This window comes from Alligator sinensis, unplaced genomic scaffold (assembly GCF_000455745.1).
Source record: "Alligator sinensis unplaced genomic scaffold, ASM45574v1 scaffold419_1, whole genome shotgun sequence".
In the NCBI taxonomy this organism is placed as follows: Eukaryota; Metazoa; Chordata; order Crocodylia; family Alligatoridae; genus Alligator; species Alligator sinensis.
In genome coordinates this window covers 1,164,178-1,183,418 of record NW_005842360.1, presented here as the reverse complement: position 1 = coordinate 1,183,418, position 19,241 = coordinate 1,164,178, and the positions used below count along the sequence as shown (strand labels likewise).

At 49.3% G+C, this 19,241-nt stretch overlaps 1 protein-coding gene across 3 annotated transcripts in view; it reads right to left on the bottom strand.

Annotated features, from left to right (window-relative positions):
• Nucleotides 1-60: 60 nt before the first annotated feature.
• LOC102376386 (protein spinster homolog 2) overlaps nt 61-19,241 on the bottom strand; it is a 166,564-nt gene continuing 147,383 nt past the window's right edge. For 2 of the 3 annotated variants that reach the window (XR_003095361.1, XM_025210622.1), the window contains 2 exons: nt 7,541-7,587; nt 61-4,779 (listed from right to left, as the gene is read on the bottom strand). Coding sequence is in view for 1 of the 3 variants with exons in the window: in XM_025210622.1 (XP_025066407.1) it covers nt 7,545-7,587 (43 nt within the window). In the remaining 2 variants the exon portion in view is untranslated. Of the gene's footprint in view, nt 4,780-7,540; nt 7,588-16,018; nt 16,041-19,241 lie in introns of those variants that run through there. The other variant, XM_025210620.1, reaches the window with a different exon arrangement.

The window sequence follows — 19,241 nt, the reverse complement described above, 5'->3', positions numbered from 1 at the left end:
CATCTCCTGGGAGTGGCACCAAAGCCTCTACAAAGGCAATGCTACCAGCAGTGACAAGGGGACAAGAGCCAGGAGGTAGGTTTTAAATACATTTATTCGTTAATTTACATAAAGGTATATATTTGGCTTTATTTCTCTCTTCTTATACTCTGAGATTTGCAATCAGCTGCTCTTAAAAAATAAAATAGTAATTTGCTTCTGAAAGAAATCAGAAAACTATTTCATACTTCTCCCTTGTATAACAAGAAATCATAGGCAGACCCTGGACCTCGCGCGGTAACAGTGATTGTAAGTGCTGGTTTACAAACCAAGAAAGTCAACGGAGGAGAACCAGATAACCAGGGGCTTCAGCGTGCCAGATGGTGGCCACTTTGATTAGCCAGCAGCTTGCACTGCTCTGAGGTTCCCCTCATGGCTGGTACGTGACTGAGACAAGCAGCTCCTGGATCCAGCCCTTCAGCCTTCACGCAGGCAAGCAGGCAGTGGGTTTGAACAGGCCAGGCCCTGGGAGTACAGGCTCAGGAGGCATGACAGTGGTGGGGAACAGCTCTGCACTTTGGTTGCAGTGTTTGCAGGTGTCTGGCTGCTTTGAACCAGCTCTTTCCCCTCTCCCTGTGCAGAAGCAGCCCTGCTGCCTCAGCAGTGGCTGCCCGGGTGCCAAGGCAGCTGTTGGCAGCAGAGGAGGAATGCTTTTGGGTAAAGCTTTCAGGAGTGAAGCAGAATGAAGCACTCGCCCTGCTGCAAACAGCTGGCCTGGCTGGGGGCATCATAACCCTCCCCAGGCTCCTCGTGAGCCCCACCCCATGCTGCTGATGAATGCAGCAGGCCAGCACCCCTTCTTCAGCCCCTATGCTGGAAATGCCACAGCAGCCAGAGATGCTAAGGAGAGCATGTGCCCTGCTGGAAAGCATTACTGCTGACAGGCTGAAGACCGGGAGCTGAAGGTCACTGAGGAAGATGCAGTCACAGCCCTGAGTGGTGGTGGGTCTGGCCTGAGCCCCCCCCGGGAAGGGAGGGAGGCAGCAGGGTGTACTCTGCGGCAGCTTGACCCAAGCTGATGTGGAAGGAGTTAGGTCCTGGCTAAGGTGTTCCCAACCTGGTCTCTAGTTTGAATGGCTAAACATCCTTCAGGGCCAACCCAGGACCCTCACCAGAAATGCAGCATCACTAACGTGCTGGAGACAGCTTCACAGCTGCCCCCTGCCCCACCCAGTGTGGGTGGGACCCATTTGATTTGGTTAAAAAAAAAAAACATTCCAGTAAATGAGATGGGCCTAATACAGAAACTGCCCCCAGCTCATTCCCCGAACTGTGACGGATGCTTAAAGCATGTAAATCGGAGCAAAGTGTTTCCAAACCGAGGTGATGAGTGTAAGCAGCTCAGAGCTGCACAGCTGACAAGTTCTGCTTCCATCCTGAGCTGGGCTCATAAAACCCTGCCTCCATGGATAAGTGGTGCAGATCCCAGCGGGGGGGTTAGAGACTGGTGCATTCAGCAAGATCTCTGCAGACAAATGAAAGCATGGCTCTCCCTCATCCCTGCAGCAGCTCCTTACACCAGCAGAAGCCAGCTTACGAACACATGCCTGCAAACTAGAGACATGCACAAGGCAGTGCTAATGGCTTCTGCAGTTTGGGCTTATTTAAGTGACAGGATCCTGTTGGACCATCTGGATCCTGGTACAATGACAGCTGCTGGGTTGGTTGGTGGTTCTGCTCTGACTTTCTGGAAGTTCCTCATGGGCAGGAAACCCCCAAGAACTCGAGAGCTTTGCCCAAACTGCCACTAGCAGAGATCCTCCCCTAGCAAGCTGCACCCAGGGCCAGGGGGAGGGAAGGATAGTTGATTACCGTCATGTAGAGCTTTACAACAGGGAGGTGGGACACCGGCACATGACGGCACCAGGAAGGAGCATGCATGGTTCTCCACCCCTCACCTCCCTTCTAGCAACCTGCTCCTCTTCTGAGTGGGACTCGACTTGGTTAATCTCAGTTGTGGTCTGAACCCGAGACTCTTCACCTGAATCATCTGGTTTCCCTCTCAGACAACAGATCTGCATTACAAGCTTGAAAGGGAACAGCTGAAAGAGCCCATCTGGGACTAGAAACAGGTGGCTGCCAGGCCAAAGCCCCTTCACCTGCAGGCAGAGAAGGGCTGTTACAGACTGTCACCTTTGTCCAACCCATCTTTGGTTCTCCCAGCCGGCTGCTTTATGGTAGGTCCTGAATCCTGGTCCAAGCACTTACGGGGCACTGGGGTTGGGCTGTGGACCCTGACACTGAATTAAGTCTCCATTCACTTACACCAAGGAAAAAGTATGCGAAAAGTCTCGCTGCCTGGCTTCGTGTTTCTAGGAAGTGCGGTCACCACGTTCCAAAGTAGCTTTGCCTTTCTGCCGAGGAGAGAGGTTTGGCATAAGAAAGAAAACACTGCCAAATGAAGGTGTATCATATAGGCTCTTCATCCCCACCGAGTCCATGGGAACGAAGTCTCGGCACATGCCAAAGCCCTGCCTTTGACAGGCATTAGCTGGAACAGTCGGTTTCCGAGTTACAGCCTTACCCTCCGTGCCGTAAAGCACTTCAGCCAATAACGGAGGAAACGCTGCTAATCTTCCTTTTGGCCTCCGAGATTAAGTGACTAATTGTTTTCTTTTACGGTGCAACAGGGAACGGCTTAATGAGAGTGAGAAATTCCCATCCTTGCAAAGCCAGGCATGTGGCTGCCAGACCGCAGCGCTGACACTTCCCTCCCCTGACCAGAGTAAATAACGGCACACGGTAGCATAAAGCATTGTTTCGACTTTGCTTTGCTTATTATTTTAGCTGAACTTGAGTGGCATTTGCAGTTCCCTAGGGGCCAGCAAGTAGTAGTGGTTGGATTCCTGTCTCCAATTGTTTGCCTGACCTACAACATATTTTTAAAGCCAACTGAAGTAATCTGGGAAGGGGCTGCCTTTCAGGAAGAGTCCTGTAGAACTGCAGAGGGAGGAAACCGTGAGCCCTCTATCGATGCTGATCTTGAAAAATATGGAAGTGCTGCTGGGAACTGCTGCTGACTCCCTGCTGGGATTACAGGAGGGGTATTCTGCAAGGAAGCCAAAGTTGCTACAGAGCTTGGAAGTGGAAAGTGTGGGTGGACCCCAACTGCTTTTTATGTAGATACCAGTGCTCTTTGGAGATACTGGCCAATTAAAAGTGACTCCTCATTGTATTGGAGAGGACAAACCTAAGCCATGTTCTCCAGACAGCTAGCTTGTAACATTATTAAAGCCATATCCAACTAACAGGGTTGGCAATTCCGTTGCTAATCAGGTATGGTTTCCAAAAGAATTAAGTGCTGGGCATATGCAAGGAAACTCAAGGAAAGTGCATCTACTTAGGAGACCTGAACCAGGTGGTTGGACAACTGTTGCCACTGACAACCTCACGTCCTTTATTGGGACCATTTGTACTGATCTCCTCCTGCCACAGCTGCAACACGCCCGCCCGCACACTGTAAACATGCCAGTCTGTCACTTGAGAACCAAAGATGGGTCGGAGAGGTCCAAATACAAATGAGCCCGTGACTAGCTAAAGCTCTGTTTTTAGCCCATCACACCAGTCACTTAAACCCATGCCAGCCACACCACTGTACAGATCAAAGTGACCTTAAGTACTGCAACAGGGGGAGTAAACAAGGACAGTGTTTATGCACACTACCATCCTTGTAGAAATGCAGTTGCTGGATAGGGATAAATACTGGGAGCAAATCATTTGCATCTGCAATAAGCTAACGATGTATGATATTCATATAAACGACCCAACACCTTCACTGGCGCAGCAGCACTGCCATACCGGGCTCTGGGTACAGTAGTTCCTTCACATGTGGATTTTGGTATTTTAGAGGCCTGTAAACCTTCTGTGCAGGGTAAAACAAAACGGGTTAAACAAAATAAAAAGCCATTACATACAAGTGGCCAGGACTTTCCTGGCCTTGCCATAACAGTCCCACCTGGTGCAGTGAGAGACTTCTCCTTCCAGCAGCGATACAGCCCTGTGCCAGCCCCAGGGCTGCTCCCATAAGCAAAGTGCTGTTGCGTGAATGTCTCTGCCGCCTTTTGGGAGTGCTACCATGGAGCCCTCTTTGGAACCAAGGCTGCAGTGCCAAGATGCGCAGAGAAGTGGAGCTTTCCATGTCCTGCCATTGCACTGGCCGCTTCAGATGCCCAAAGTTTAAATAAAACTATTTATCTAGCTATAGAGATAGAGATCTGATATGTGACGTCTTCAGCAGAGAGAAAGCATCTGAGGATGTTTAAATAATACTAAAAATCTGGGTTGAGCCTTTAGTGTCGAGCGAGAGGCCGTGATGTACAGAAGAGGTCCCCACCATTGCACCGTCTCTGGCCAAAGGGGTGGTCGCGCTGACATAGCAGGCAGCATTGAGCAGCAGCTGCCCTGTAGATAATGTGGACTTCTTCACTGGCTAACTCTAAAATCGTATACACAATCTACAGTCGCTCGCTGGGGTGTAGTGCAGGAGTGGGTCCCGCAGGCATCCCCTTCCAAAGTATGGCAGTCTGGGGAAACCCATCAGTGTTCTTGTGTGCACAAGCACTGGGATCCAGGCCACTCCTGGTCACCTCTTCTAGCTTGACCCTGGAGGTAAGAACAAAGGGATTGGTTTGGTGTTGGAGTGGACTTTGGATGCGTCACGGAGGTCCTGCTTGTGTCTGGTACTGGTGCATTGTTCCCAGCTGGGGCCGTCAGCATGGAAGCCGGAGTCCTTTGTATCAGCTACAAGTAAGTAAAGGGAAATGTCTGTCAGCATGAATAAGTCCGGGGTTGGAATTTTGTATTCCTGAGCTTGCAAAACAAGCCATGGAGGCTTCACTTACAAGACTGAGATGAACAGACTTGGAGAGGTCTCATCCAAGGATGAGCTGGGGGATTGTACCACTAACTACAGCAACACAGTAAAAGGGCTGCCACCATCTCCCCCTGCACAGATGCAGCTCTGGTATAAATGTGCTTATGCTAATAAGGTTTTTGGCTTGGGGAAAGAAAAACTCTACTGCTCTAAGACATCACCCCATGGTCTGGCTGGGCCCAGATGCCTGGGTCAGATTGGTGTAAGGGGGTTGGTGTAAAAACTCATCACAGGGATGACACCCTGCTGTGCAAGCTGCACCATTGTTCAAGTACATGCATATGAAGGGTAGGAAGATCAACCAGCAGGGAGGGAGAGGTGGACAGGGCAGGGCTCTTTCTCTGCCATAGCTAGCGCCCCCCAGCTCAATTTATACCCATGGAAACTGGCCCACTGTCTGTACGGTGGGACAACCAAGAAAATGCCCTTCCAGTGACTGTCTGTTAAATTAGAGCTCAGCCCCCATGTTTGTCCCAAGAGGCCAAGGGATGGGAGCGCTTACTGGTGTGTTAAATTGCTCATAGGCTAAGAGATAAGTCTTATTAGGAGCCTTCTGCTACCATCAGCTGGGAAAGGGAAGGGTACGTTTCTAATGCAGAGCAGCCAGTTCAGGCCTGGAAGACATGGCAGGTCTGACATGGAGCCCATGTGCAGGTTTGACAGATGCCCTTCACACCACCGCGCCCACAGTTTAGGCATTGGGCTCTGGGGCCTCGTGAGTTTGTGCAGCTCCAGCCTTGACAGTTTTGCACTGGAGCTTGGCAAGTTGGATGACAACAGCAGCGTAACGTGGACTAGGGCCCAGCTGCCTCTCGACCTTCAGCACACGTGTCTGAGGGAACAGCCCTGGCAGAGCTCTCGGGTGGGGGGAGGCCATTCTGACATGTTCATTTTTAAGAGGACAAATATATTGAAGGCTGAGGAGTGAAAAAAGCTGCCTGCCACCAAGAGCCTTTCACCTGCATTGTGAGGTTGAATTACCCTCCGCCCTGCAGGACTTGCTGGGTTGGGTTCTGTGGCCTGCTTTCTGCTGCTTGTGGCCTTAATAGAAATCTGCCTATGGGGTCCAGGAAGACTTCCCCCAGAGGACATATCCCTTTCTTCAAGGTGCTTAAATCTAGAATGAATCAATAAAAAAAGCAACCCTGATGTGCTGGACTTCTTCAATGAGAACCATGCTTTCATTCTGCCGCAGATGCAGCCTCCGATCGTATCCGCTAACATTTTCTCCCAATCCGAGGCCTTGAGGATTCTTTAACCCCATATAAAAGCTGCTACGAAATGGCATTAAGGTGAAGTTAGACTTCCAGCCCAGGGAGTGAACAGTACGTACTGGGCTGTTGGAGGCCTATCCTCTACCCTGATCTATTCCCCTCTGTGGAAACAGAACATCTGCTCTGCTCAAGATTATATTACACCAGTCCCCCAAAAAGGCCACTGCTAACTGTGTTACTGAATGTGTTCTCTCAGCACGTTTAATTTACAGGAGGGGGAAAAAAAATCTCCTGTAAAAAAAAATATAATTAAAAATTGCTTAATGAATTTTGGCCACAGTCAGAACTGGGAAGTTTTTATCATTTGCTGCAGCTCCGAGCTGCAATTGCATAACTGTCAGGTAGCGATAAGAACAGTGTCGGTGAAGGAGGTGGGGGAGTCTGTGTCTGGCCTGATGCCAAGGCCTAGGAGCCATCACCCAGTATTGAGACCTGCAGCATAGGGACAAATCCCAGCAGGAGCAAAGAGCAAAGTCTTGCGCTATCACAAAGCATCTTTCCATGAATTGGTTTGGGTCTGCAATGCAATTAGGGATGCTCATGTGGCAGTAAGCAGACATCAGATTAAGAGCAGTGCAGCGGCCGATTTAATGTACGCAGGAAAATGGCAGGAGGGGGTCAGGAGCCTTCAGTCTAGTGTAAGATGGCATGTTAGGGTGATAATGGTCTCCTTATTCCTGCTCTGCTTCATATTTGGAAGGCGCATCAGGACAGCAAGGACTTGACATGCCTTTCAGGGCATGTACCACTACGATCCAGCATTAGGATTATGCCAGGCTACCCTCATTCCATGAGACCAGAAAATGAGCGAACCAGTATGCTTTCATAGTGCACTAGTAGCTTAAAATCAGGGAAGCTGGCTAGGTGCATGGGGACAGACAGCTAGTACAACGCAGCCTTACTGGAAGGGGTGTTAAATTGCCCCATGTTGTATGTGTGTTTAAATTACAAGAATGACTTTACCACTCAGCCTGTAGGAAACCCTGGAGGGGTCTGGCAAGGGCATAAGACTCTTATAGGTACTAAGTAACTTGATGAACTGGGTTTTCTGGGTAAGCAAAGGCTGAAGACAGATCCAGAGGCTCTGCTGTGGGGGGAAAGTATCTCAGCACTGGGTGTGGGGTGGAGGAAGGGAGTGAGCTGGGGCTGCAGCTGGGGCTCTGCTTTGATCTGACTAGGAACCGAGCCCCTGACCCCTTGCCTACCCTGGCACCCAAGGAGCTGCTGCTCTAACAGGGTACAATCCCTCTGCCAACCTGCCGTGGGAGAAGCAGGGGTGCTGCCTCCCCAAAGCCAGGCTCACAGAAGCCCCACAGTTCCCAGGAGAAACGTTTTCTATGGTGCTGTCACTCACCATCTCAGACTTTCACAGAGGCTGGTGGCATCATGAGTTGATTCACCCTGGGCGGAGGAGAAAGCAAAGCATGTCAAACAAACCACCAGCGCTGAAGTGACAGAGCATCAATTAGCCGTATCTACTGGGCTGCCCCGAATTGCTGTTGATCGCATCTCTAAGTGCAATCGTGTCCTAGAAAGACAGGAGTGACCGTGCGTTAGCATTAGCGTGTTAGCGCCCGCATCCCAGTCCGAGCGAGGGGCTCACAGCCCTCACGCTGGTGTCTGGTGGCAAACCTGACAGTCACTACCGCTCGCTCAGGAAAGCTGCTGATGCCAATTGACAAGGATCCAGCGATCCTCCAAAGGCATTCAGATGGGCAACAACTGGCTGTTTGCTCCATGGCTCCTGAGCAGCCTCCTGACCGATGCTGTGCCCGTAAACTCTGGCCACTGGTAACAATTCGAGTTAAATAAAAAAGTCCAGTGTTTTTCAGTTGCTGGGCTCAAGAACCTGTTGCTCTTCACAACAGATCTCAATGCTGGGTCTAATCCACCAGGCCATTTATCTGCCCTGGGCTCAACAGTGTTGTCATACACCACGTCCAAGGCACTGCTGACATGCAGGATAGGGAAGGACCCGCTCCCTTTTCCACAGTCCCCCATCCTCCTCCTTGGGGTGCATCACTGAAAGGGCAGCACGGTCTAGGCGTGGGACCGCAGCTCAGGCACCCTGACCGCCGGGCTGCATTCTTGGCTGTGCTGCTTGAGAGAATTGCTTCACCCTCCCTGTTCCTTCTCCCATCCTTTGCCCTTCTTGTCTGTTTAACCTTTTCCAGCATGGACTTCCTTTACCAGACACTGCATGCTGCCACAGTTAAAACACCATTGCCTCAGAGCTAGGAACTCCCCCTTAAGACTCAGGACCCACCCTGATTTTCCACTTTGAATGCCCACAGACCCAATGGGAGCCCAGATCTTCAACACCGCTCGCAAAAATGTATGGGAGTGAAGTCCCCAAATACTTGAAGAGAGTTGGTGTCACAAGCTGGACCCAAGGTCACACAAGAAGCCTGTGATGAGACAGGGAGTTGATGCCACATTGCCAAGTCCCAAACTAGCATCCGAACCGTTTGTCTTAGCAAGCCCTCCGCGCTCCAGAGAGTTCGGCGTGGTTTCCTGCCGCACATCCTACACGGCCTTTGCTTTCAGCAGAGTTCACAGGAGGCAGCAGAGGCTCAACCGTGGAGCGTTTCTTGTCATTTAAGAAGCAAAGCTGCCAATGCCAAGCAGGCTAATGGTGGTGGGGGTGCCTCATCGGGACTTGAACTAACCTAACCCCCAGAGTAACCTCGATCCTCTGATCTGTCCCACTTCCCTTTCTAACAATGCTTGTCACTTCCCATCGGAGAGCAGCTGCTGACTACACTCTGGCTCCCAAACTGTTCTGTTCACTCCAGTGTTTTCCCACAGATAAGAAAGTTTCCATCCCTGGAAGGGACGGAGATGGGAACTGTTCTGTCGTTTCCTGACCGGGAAGAAACCGTTCCAAACTGCCTTTTATAGACATAGGTTTGTGCTGTCCTTGTTTTACTGCCATCTCCAGCAGCTAAAAACGAGTCTCTTCTGTTTTTTGGGGTTTTTTTCCGCCCACCAAGAAGAAAACCAAATATTTCTTCTGCACATGATCAAACCAATTCCATGCTGCGTGACAGCATCTATTATTATCTAGTATTTATACATTTACCTATTTAATTGAAGGTTACATATGCCAAAACTGTCAAATAGGGTATTTATCGTCTCTGAAACAGGTCTAATTTTGCAGCACCTCAGCACCGCCTCAGATAGAAACTGTCATGTGGAAGGAAAAAAACAAAACTCTCTCAACTGTATATTGAGTTGGCTGGAAAAGAGAAAGGACCTTTTGCAGGTTGTCTTCTCACCCACATTTAAGCTTAGTTACCTTGTGACCCACAAAATCTTTGGCTGGGTTCTTGTGGCCTTGCACACGAGTCATTTCAAAAGCAAAATCTCTTTCAAGCTTCACATTATTCAAGGGCTGCAGATCCTTGTAACCAAAGTCAAAGCACTAGAGCTTTGTACCTGCACAATTGCTGCTGGTTGGTGCTAAGTTTTTAGCATGCTCCTACTCTCCAAAACACCCAGTTCTCCCCAATCCAATGGAGGAATCGGGCAAGTGCTCTGCAGACTCCCTCTCTAATGTGCATCCTTTCTCCCTCCCCACAACAGGGCCCCTGTCTAAAACCTGCCATCTTGTCTTCCAGCAGACTCCGTCCCTCCCCAAAAACACTGCCTGATCCCCACCTTCATTGCTTGCTTCAGAGACACCAACACAGCTGGCAACAGTAAGTGCCTCTGGCAGGAGAAGATTGCTGATAGCAGGGGGCCTGTGGCAGACAAAGCTGTAACAAGATGCAATCACTGAAGGCTGAACCCAGACAAATTCTAATGAAAAATGAGACCCAATTGTTCTTTACAGTGAGAACGACAAGCCACCTTCCCCAGCTGTAGGGGATACTCCATCAACTGTCTTGTAAATTATGGACTGACTCAAGAAATACGGGCGAAATCCTGCGGCCTGCGTTAGAGAGAAGATCAACCCTAACGTAACAAGCCTTTGGGGGAGGGGGGACGCCCTTTGAAATGCAAACTCCCTGAATACTAGAGATCATTCATTTGCTCAGTTCTTTTTTAAAACCCCTTTTTCCTGCAGGGTTTAGCTAGCAACAACTCTCGCTGCCCTGTGTCTGTGGCTTTAATTGCCCTGGGTTGGCGATTCGAGTACCCTGGGGTGTGCCGTTCAGCAAATCTGGCCGCTGGAAGTCCAGGCAGTCACATTCACTTCTAACAGAGTCCTTCACCTGATCCCGTGCAGCAGAGACGGAAGTGAAGTCAACATTGGTCACAACGGCAGTCGCCAGACACGGCAGCACGCAGGGAGCAAGCTGAAGGGAAGGAAGCTGTCTGGATCAGTAGATAAGCTCAGGGAGCTAATCGGACAAAAGCATGGCTCACGCTGTTCTCTACTTCTGGTCTCTATCCACTACCTGTACCTGCCCAAATAGGCCCAGGGCAGGAGGTCCAGGGCAGCATCTTGGGGTTTTTTGGTCTCAGGACTGGCACACAGCAGATTTTTCTGATAAGTGAGGACACTTGTCTTCCTGGGCTGTAAGTAAATGCTGTCACCTTGGCCACCCAGACACTCAGGAGTCCAGCTTACCTGGAGCTGCTGAAGAAGGTGGGGGCACCCTGGGGGAGAAGGACAGGTGTCATTGTGGGGGTGGGATTGTCCCCTGTAGCGTAGGGATGGGGGAGTGTAATCCTGAGGACCTTACTCTGTGCAGCCAGTTGCCTTTCTCAGCCTTGTAGTAGCTGCAGCAAGAATTTGAAATGGGCCATTGCCCGTGGAAGCAGTGCAGAGACAGCCGGAGGGTACGGTTCTGGGAAACAGCAAGAGGCAAGGCGGTACTGGCATGTCTACATGCAGCCCAGCCCAAGGGGAGCCAGCAGTAAGGTACTGCTCTTCCCACAGCTCTTTTCTGTGGGGAACACCAGCAGCTTTCTAGACGCTCAGTAGAGTTAGCCTGGCTAGTTGGTCTGAAAGACAGGCTCAGCTTGTGACACCAACAGTGGCAGCTGGCTAAGCAACACATGGTCACTTTGTTAGGCTAGGGCTGACCGTGTCCTCATTCAAAACTGCTCAGCTCCCCAGCAGTAGAAATCCACTCATCTCCCTGACCTCAGTCAGTCTGGAATGGCCCCATGACTTCCTTAGCTCTGTCCTGTTTGCAAGTGGCCACCACCAGATATTGGGGAGATACGAGTGGTTGCTCCACGTGTGCGTGCATACAGCCATACCTAGCCCTGCGCTTGACTAAAAGCTCACTGGATGGGGATTCACCAACTTTTTGCTTTATTTCCCACAACACTGCTCCCACCTCCTCCTCCTCTTCCCAGAGGCCTTTGCATGGGTGGGTCAGTCTCAGTTAATTCCAACAAATTTCACTTAACGCTGCATGTTGCCAACACAAAGCCACATACCGGTGCCAGGCTCGGTTGGGTATTGAAACAAGTCCCCAGCTTTTGATCAACCTGACTTTTAAATTCAAGGGGCAGCAGAAACCATGTTCCACCATCTAACTCAGGGGTGGACAATTATTTCGGGTGGAGGGCCACTTACTGAGTTTTGGCAAGCCATCGAGGGCTGCATGACAGGCAGCCAAGGGCAGATAAATATTAATTTTCTAAATTTTTTAGGGGCCCTGCAGGCCCGATAGACTGGCCTGGCGGGCCACATCTAGCCCGTGGGCCACATTTTGCCCACCCCGATCTAACTGCTGCACAGGTGACAAGCACAGTGCATCAGTCAGTGGCCAGGCATTTCCAGCCAGCTGTAAAACAGCAGCCCCCAAGGCACTAGCTCAGACACACTTGCTGCAAAGCCCCAACTGCACAGCGTTTTCAGTACAGCAATTTAGGGTCCTTCAAAGCTCTCCTCCAGCCTCTTCCAGCTGGGACGTGGCAGAGCTTGGTGCAAGTCCCTGTTGCACCACAGCTGAGCGCAGTACCTGTGTCCTACCTGTTGAACTGGGTTGCAAGGGTGCTTCTCTACTGCACAGGGTGTTCAAAGCCCGATACGCTGAAGGCTGTGATGTGCTTTAATGCTTTGGCAATGACAGCCATTAACAGTACAAGCTGTTAATTGGAGCCTGTGCAATCGGAGCTTGCTGACCAAGATTTAGGAAAAACTAAAGCCAGCCTGTTCCTATGGCATCTTTGTCAGATCTCTGCCTGACCCCCAAGGGCTTTGGAGAGCTTGGCACAGAATTTGTGGATATTTATTCTGTACGGACCAGGTTAACACCACACGTGACTATGCACCACACTACCTCAATATCCTGAGGCTCAATACAGCATGCAGGGAAAACCCCATCAGTGCAGGAGAGGTGAATGGTGATTACACAGCAACGCGTGGCAAGCAGCAGTGATTGGTTGGGGGGAGGAGAGGCAAGGAGGCTTGGTGAGCTGCTAAAAATATTCTATCCACTAACAATTTCCTGATGCATCGTGACAGATCCTTCCAGCCTCCCAGGAGCAGGTCTGGTTGATGAAGTTGAGGACAGTTTGCCAAGGGGAAGATACTAACAATTAGTCTGCTTAAAAATGTTAACAAACAAGTGGAGCTAGCAGCAGCATGGGCTGGGGTGGGACCAGTTACTTGCTTGTTTTATTGCTTAGGTGTGAAAGACACCTCTGTGCACAGGGCCTGCCCTGCACACGGTTCATGCCTGTGCTGCACAGAGCTCCTGCCAGCACCATGTACACAGGCAGATTTCAGCCTGTGCAAAGTAGAAACATAGAGCTAAGCTCACGGGGTCACATCGCCTTGCTAGGACAACAGTCATATTTAAGCTTCCTTCTGGTGATGTCAGGTGCCTCCACCAGCTGCACTAAGAAATGAACCAGCTCAATCCCACTCTGAATTTGTGCACATCCATGGGGAACGGCATGGGACACAATGGTTATGTGGAGCAAAAACAATGTTCTTTCTTATTCATTTTTGTTCCTAAAAGCTGTGCAGGCTTCGCTAACTTTCTTCATCTTGTATATTTAATTGTGCTCAGAGGGAGAAACACAGGTCATGTGTCTATTTCCCTTCGTTACACAGATCTTGATAGCATAAGTCTAGCAATAAAAAAAATAAATAAATAAATAAATAAATAAAAAAAATCAAATCAACAGCTCTCCATCCTGTCTCCCAGAATGCAGCAGAACAGTTTTGCAGATAAACAGTTAACAGCATGCAAAGTGTCAAGGACTTGGCCGGAAATCAGCATCAAAGATAAGCCGCCTCCTCCAGCACAGCAGCTTATCGCGGACTCTTAGAAAACATAAAGCTGAGGACCTCTGTAAATGCTTCTGGACAGGCCAGGAAAGTTTCTCTGGGCACGTTCTGTTCTCCTTTGGTAACAGCATGGCTCAAGAGGGAGCACCTCGGCTTTAGAGCCAAGAGGGCAGTTCTAGCACCTGTCAAGGCTTGGGTTCATCGTGCGCCACAAATGTTAACACTGCAGGAAGGACAAGCAGGTCTTGGATCCCTTTTGAGACTCGAGGTGGGAGGTGATGCCTCCATCTGAAACATCAACCTCTAGTTCCACCCACCTGCCTCAGCAAGAAATGAAACATCTCCTTGCACTTGCTCGTTGACCATATCCTTTACTCACAAGAGCATCCTCATCCATGTCCTTTCTCTCCCATGAAGGCCAGCAAGTGCCAGGAAGAATTGGCTGATACGGTAATTTATGACTGATCCTTTATTCAGAGAGAACTGTCTGATTCATTCCACTAGTACCAATTGCACAGGTCTACCAAGGGTTAAGGGAGGTAACTGGCAGTCATTTCAGTAGGGCCAAACCCCAATGCTTGTACACTCTGTGCTGCAGAAATGGGGAGGCAAGCAAACAGCTATGGCTTTCGTTCACTAAGGGTCATGGCTCTCAACATCTACAGAAGGGACAGTATGACACCCTGTAGCCTCGCATCACTACCCCATGTCTACCATATTCACGTGAAACCTTGAGCCCTGATTCAGAACTGTCACAAGAATGCAACTCCCCAACTTCAGGTACACCAGCTATGAATTAGCCCCGTTTTAGACTCTTGCCTTGATGCTCAGCATGTCATCCTCCACGTGAATGAGTGTGCTGCTTTCCGTTGGCAGAAGTATTTATAGCTTCTGCTATTATAATAATTCCATGAGACCTGACAATGACAGGCACCGGGAAACAGAGCAGCAAGATTGAATGTTTCATGACTTGCTTTTCTAGTTCCTCGTCTCAGGAGGGTATCTGCCTCGGAAGGAAGCCGACAGTTCGGTTACCCTAGACACTGGCCTGTGATCTCTCAGATTCTCTCTCTGTCGCAGTGTGACCTTAGCAAAGAAGTTGTCCTAGCACGAGTTTAGAGAATCAGTTAGCAGCTTTCATTAGAAACCACTTGCATGCCAATAACTTTTCCCTGCAGTCACACTGCAGTGCAAATGATCCATTGCAGAGATAGGCATTAAGTGCAATTAACACTTAAACAGCACTTTGCAACAAACTCCACACAATCCCCTTTTGTGAGGCAGGTAAAAGCTGGCTAGTCCCATTTTACAGGCATTGGAGTTTAACGGACAACTTTCCCCTACCCTAAGCCACAGCAGAAGTTAGCAGCCAAACCAGATGAAAGCTTCTGGGAGGCCCCCCACTCAGTCCTGGGCTCAGACCACTAGACCTCCCATTTCTTCTCAGTTCACAACTCCTCAGTTCCAGCTCAGGGGAAATGCCCTCCCTTCAACAGAGCATCACACGGGTGGGCAGGGGTCACCCTACAGAGGGCTCGCTTTCCCCCTGGGTTCCAGGTATTCACCTCTGCAGAGCAGCACATATGGACTAATAGCTCTGATACAGACTTGACTGATTTGGGAAGGCGCTGAGCTTCGGGGCAGTTATTGCTGCTGGTGCCAGCTGGCCCCATCTTTCTGTCTGAACTTCTGCAAAGCTCCCTCAGCTTCTGATTAGCTGCAATGGCCCACTGCAAACTATAAGTGAAAGCTTCGCCTGCAGGACCACTGGGTTCAGCGCGCCAGTAAACCAAGCAAGGCCATGCAGCTTCCCAAGCCACCGCAGTGGTAAAACAACATGACAGCAATGCGGCACGGGACTACCTTCCCCATCTGCACGAAGCCACCTGCTGCTGAGTCGAGGGAGTCGGCCAGCATGGAAATGTCACCATCACTCGTATCTGCATGCATCTCCCACGAAGCCACCTGCTGCTGAGTCGAGGGAGTTGGCCAGCATGGAAATGTCACCATCACTTGTATCTGCATGCATCTCTATCTGGCATCTGCACCCACAGGTTTGGAAGTGGAGTCGGTAGGCTCTTTAGCTCCATGGGGAGTCAAAGGCAATCTGGCCGGTGCCATCTTATACCACTGGACGGGGCAACACTCGCTTCACCTTCCTCCCCTGGCCCTGCATTGCACACGAGCAGCCTCTTCCCCCAGCCATTTCCCTTTCCTTTGTGTGTGTTTCTCGCTCTCATTCTTATACTGCTTATCATGCTTGTTTTCTGCACCCAGAACACACTCCTTGACACGCTCTCCCTTCAGAGCCTTCCCAGGAAAAATCCTCCTGCCTCCTGAACTGCAGCCCTGCATCGTCTCGTGTTTGTTTATCTTGCTTCATTAAGGTTGTAAGCTCCTCAGGGCCAGCAGCTTCTTATCTAGGTTAAGGAAGCATCATGAATGTTGATATCACCATGGAGATCCTTTATTATAATAAATCATCCTTAGTGAAAAAGCAATGCTTGGAACGTGGCGGCGTTTAGAGCGTGTGGCTGGGATTTTCAAAGGAACTCAAGGGAGGTGGGGCTCCCTCCGCCAGTGAGCTCCATGGGCTCACTCCCCTGGGTTCCTCGGGAAAGCACAGCCTTTGGATAGGAGCTATGCTTGGGACCTGCAAAAGCCAAGCAGGGGTTTTAGCTAAACTCCCCTCCCCATTTTCTTGCATCACCATTCAGTGTTTTGTGGTGGGGCTATGCATTGTTAATCAACCATCAAGTTATTCCCCACAAGCAGTTGCATATCAGTGGGTGCAGTGATCCTCATCAATCTCCCTTTATGGGTGCTGTGTGGCTAAATCCCCCAGTCAGCTTGCAAATTCTGAACATACAACTCAGCTTTATGCGGCAATGAGCACACAGCATCAGCCTAAAACAAATGCTTGGTTGGTTGAAGGAGAATTAAATTTTGTCTTAAGCTATTTTGTTTAAAAAAAAAACTAAACTGGTTAGTGATGCAAACCACAAAGGCTTCTAACCTGCTCTATCATATCAACAAAGCATAATTATCACTTTAACATCATATATATCACCTGTGGAGAGGACTACTAATATATATATTCCTGTAAGAAGAATGAAGATTACTGGAGGATGACTAATCTCTGCGTACCTGTGGTGGTCTCACACAAGAGAAACTGAAAAGCAAATATTAGATCAGGCCCCTTCCATCTACGTAACTGCTGTGCTCGGAGAATTTTAAGATATCGTGCCTATTTCCAGTAAAGGCCATGTCCAGTCTACTATAAAGCAGAAAGGAGGGTCTGAAATCAAATCGTTCGGCTCTTTGCTCCATGGGATGCTGTAATGCAATCTGGGGATGTGCCACGCTTAGGAAGCGATGAAGTGGGTACATGCTCCGCTCGCCTTGCACCATCTTATCAGTAATAGGAAAGGAATAACTTCCTCGGAGTAAGCAACTGTGCTAATCACATTTAAGTGATACAGTAATCATCACTGCTGTTCATCAGGAGTTTCTGCCCCTGATCAAAGGTGTTAAGTACTGGAAAGATCTTTTAAAATTATTTTTAAATGTTTAATTTTCATGGCAAATATGTGTAGCAGGGAAACCTGAGCCCATGGGGCAGCCCTATCCTTTATTGATGATGTGGGCGAGCAGGTGAATCCTTCATCCTCATGGGTCCCTTTGAAGTGCTCTGTGTGTAAGCTAGTTAAGTGCCTGCACTTGGCTGTCCGGATCTCGGCTTCTCTCTGTAGAGCAGATGCATGGAACGTGAATTTCTGCTTGCCTTTGCGAAGCACATAGAGCTCTTAAAAATGTGCTATGTGAGTGCATAACTGAGACAATAACTTCCTCCGCAGCTGGGGATCCTTGCCTGCTCTGCATGAAAAAAGTAAAGAAGAGGAGGGCTGTCTCCTGAGCTGCTAGGACCCTTGGGTACTGACTGTGGTCAGCTGGCCCTGAAGCATTCAGTGGGTGACCCCAAGTGATCTTTTGCTTGTTCTGTATCTCCCTGTTCATACTGGTTTTGTTACATTGCGGGGCTGAGCCTTCTGTTGTGCATCTAGTACAGAACGAAACCCTCTGCCCCTCGCCGCCACAGGGACATGGGCAATGCCAGTCTGCAACAGCCCCATGGCTCTTCCTTAGCTCAGTCCTGTTTGCAAGTGGCCACCACCAGGTGTTTCAGAGGAAAGTGCAAACACTTTGGCAGTGACCAAACACAAGATAACCACTACTGGATATTACAACAAATGAACAAGTCATCTGTAGATACCACTCCCCCTCTCTCAGCACATTTGGTATATGTTTAGGATTATACATCTGTTACGTATATTTATTTTTAAAAATGCACCAGAAATAATTAGTGCGCATTATAGGCTGACCAATTTCTTGTTGTACGCACCAATCCTAAATATACCGAGAGCTTCTTCAAGCTGGTGGATTGCTGAAGTACTGTTATATGTATGGGGGGAAGAAAAACAGGATTTCAAGTGCAATCTCATTTGGAAACAGAAGGCCTATTGTGTTGCTCTTATCCAGAGATTTTTCTGATCGGTCTTTTTAGTGGGAAGAAAAAAAGCCTTTATCGACTGGATTTAACATGCTAAAAAGTAATCCGCAAAGTAGGCCAGGAGCTGCAGTGGTGATAAGAGGAACATAAAGACATCGGGAGGGATTGAGAGACTGCAGGTTTCATCTTTTAAATTCCCTCTTTTTTAAAAAACGAAGTGTGGCAGGAATAGCAGCGAAGCTTTACGAGGAGGGGGAGTGCTGTTCTACTTACAGTTGGTGCCACCTGGAAGAGGAAATTATTTCTAAATAAACAGCCCGGCAGAAGCCACTACACAAAGGAGCCCCTCCCTCCCCCCTGCACTGCCTTTCAGAGAAGCATGACATTAGAGCTGCAGACGATTCATCTCTGTGGGCAGAACAGCGCTGAGGGCAGCAGCACTGCACCCCTCTACCCTCATATTAATTCATTAGTGAGGGCTGCGACCTCTAGCCTGCCTGACCTGACCCTCCTGGTGATGAACGAGTTTAGTCCTGCACGTGGCACGGAAGGTAGTCGATCCCTGCGGGCTAATTGATTCAACTTGGCAAGGCGTATTTTGGAGCCCTGCTTGCTGAGCAGGAAGATCTGCAGAGGAAGACAAGGTGCGGCACTCCTATAATGCAGCCAGGAATACGGGGGCTGAAGGGGGAGCTGGCCTGGCAGACAGCTATTTAGCCAAAATGTACAACGCCAAGCGGAGATGGCCTGTTTCTACTAATCAGGGGATGCACACATGGGTGCTGGCTATAGCGTTAACACTACAAGAGGCTTCTTTCTATAGTGCAGCCATTTGCAAAGCAGTCCCTTTGCAGACCCCCTCTGAAACACTTCCACTGCCACCAGCAAAGGAAAGCATATTTCTAAACCTACCAGCAACAGCAGACAGGAACAGGATGACAACACAGACATTTCCACGCCCCCAGATGGCTCATAGAGGGGGTGAGACTCCAAAAAAAGGACCACCGTGCAAGCAGCACTAATAGGAAAAATACTGAGGTATTTTCAACTAGTCCAAAATGCTGATGTAAGCTGCGCTGTCCTGAACCCAACTGTAGGATACTAGAGTATTTTTAACAAGAGAAGAATTTCTAGATTTAAATCATGTCTAGAAACCCAGCAGACCGCAAAGTGAATTGAGAGGAATTGCTTTGTCAGTCATTATTTATAATAACTATTCTATATATATATATCTGAGCCACTCCGCAGAAGCACATGAAGGATCGCTAGCTGAATGACACTAATGTGCAAGCAGATGTGAGGCAGAAGAGAAGGAGTAGGGGGAAGAGGAAGGCTGCTGGAGGG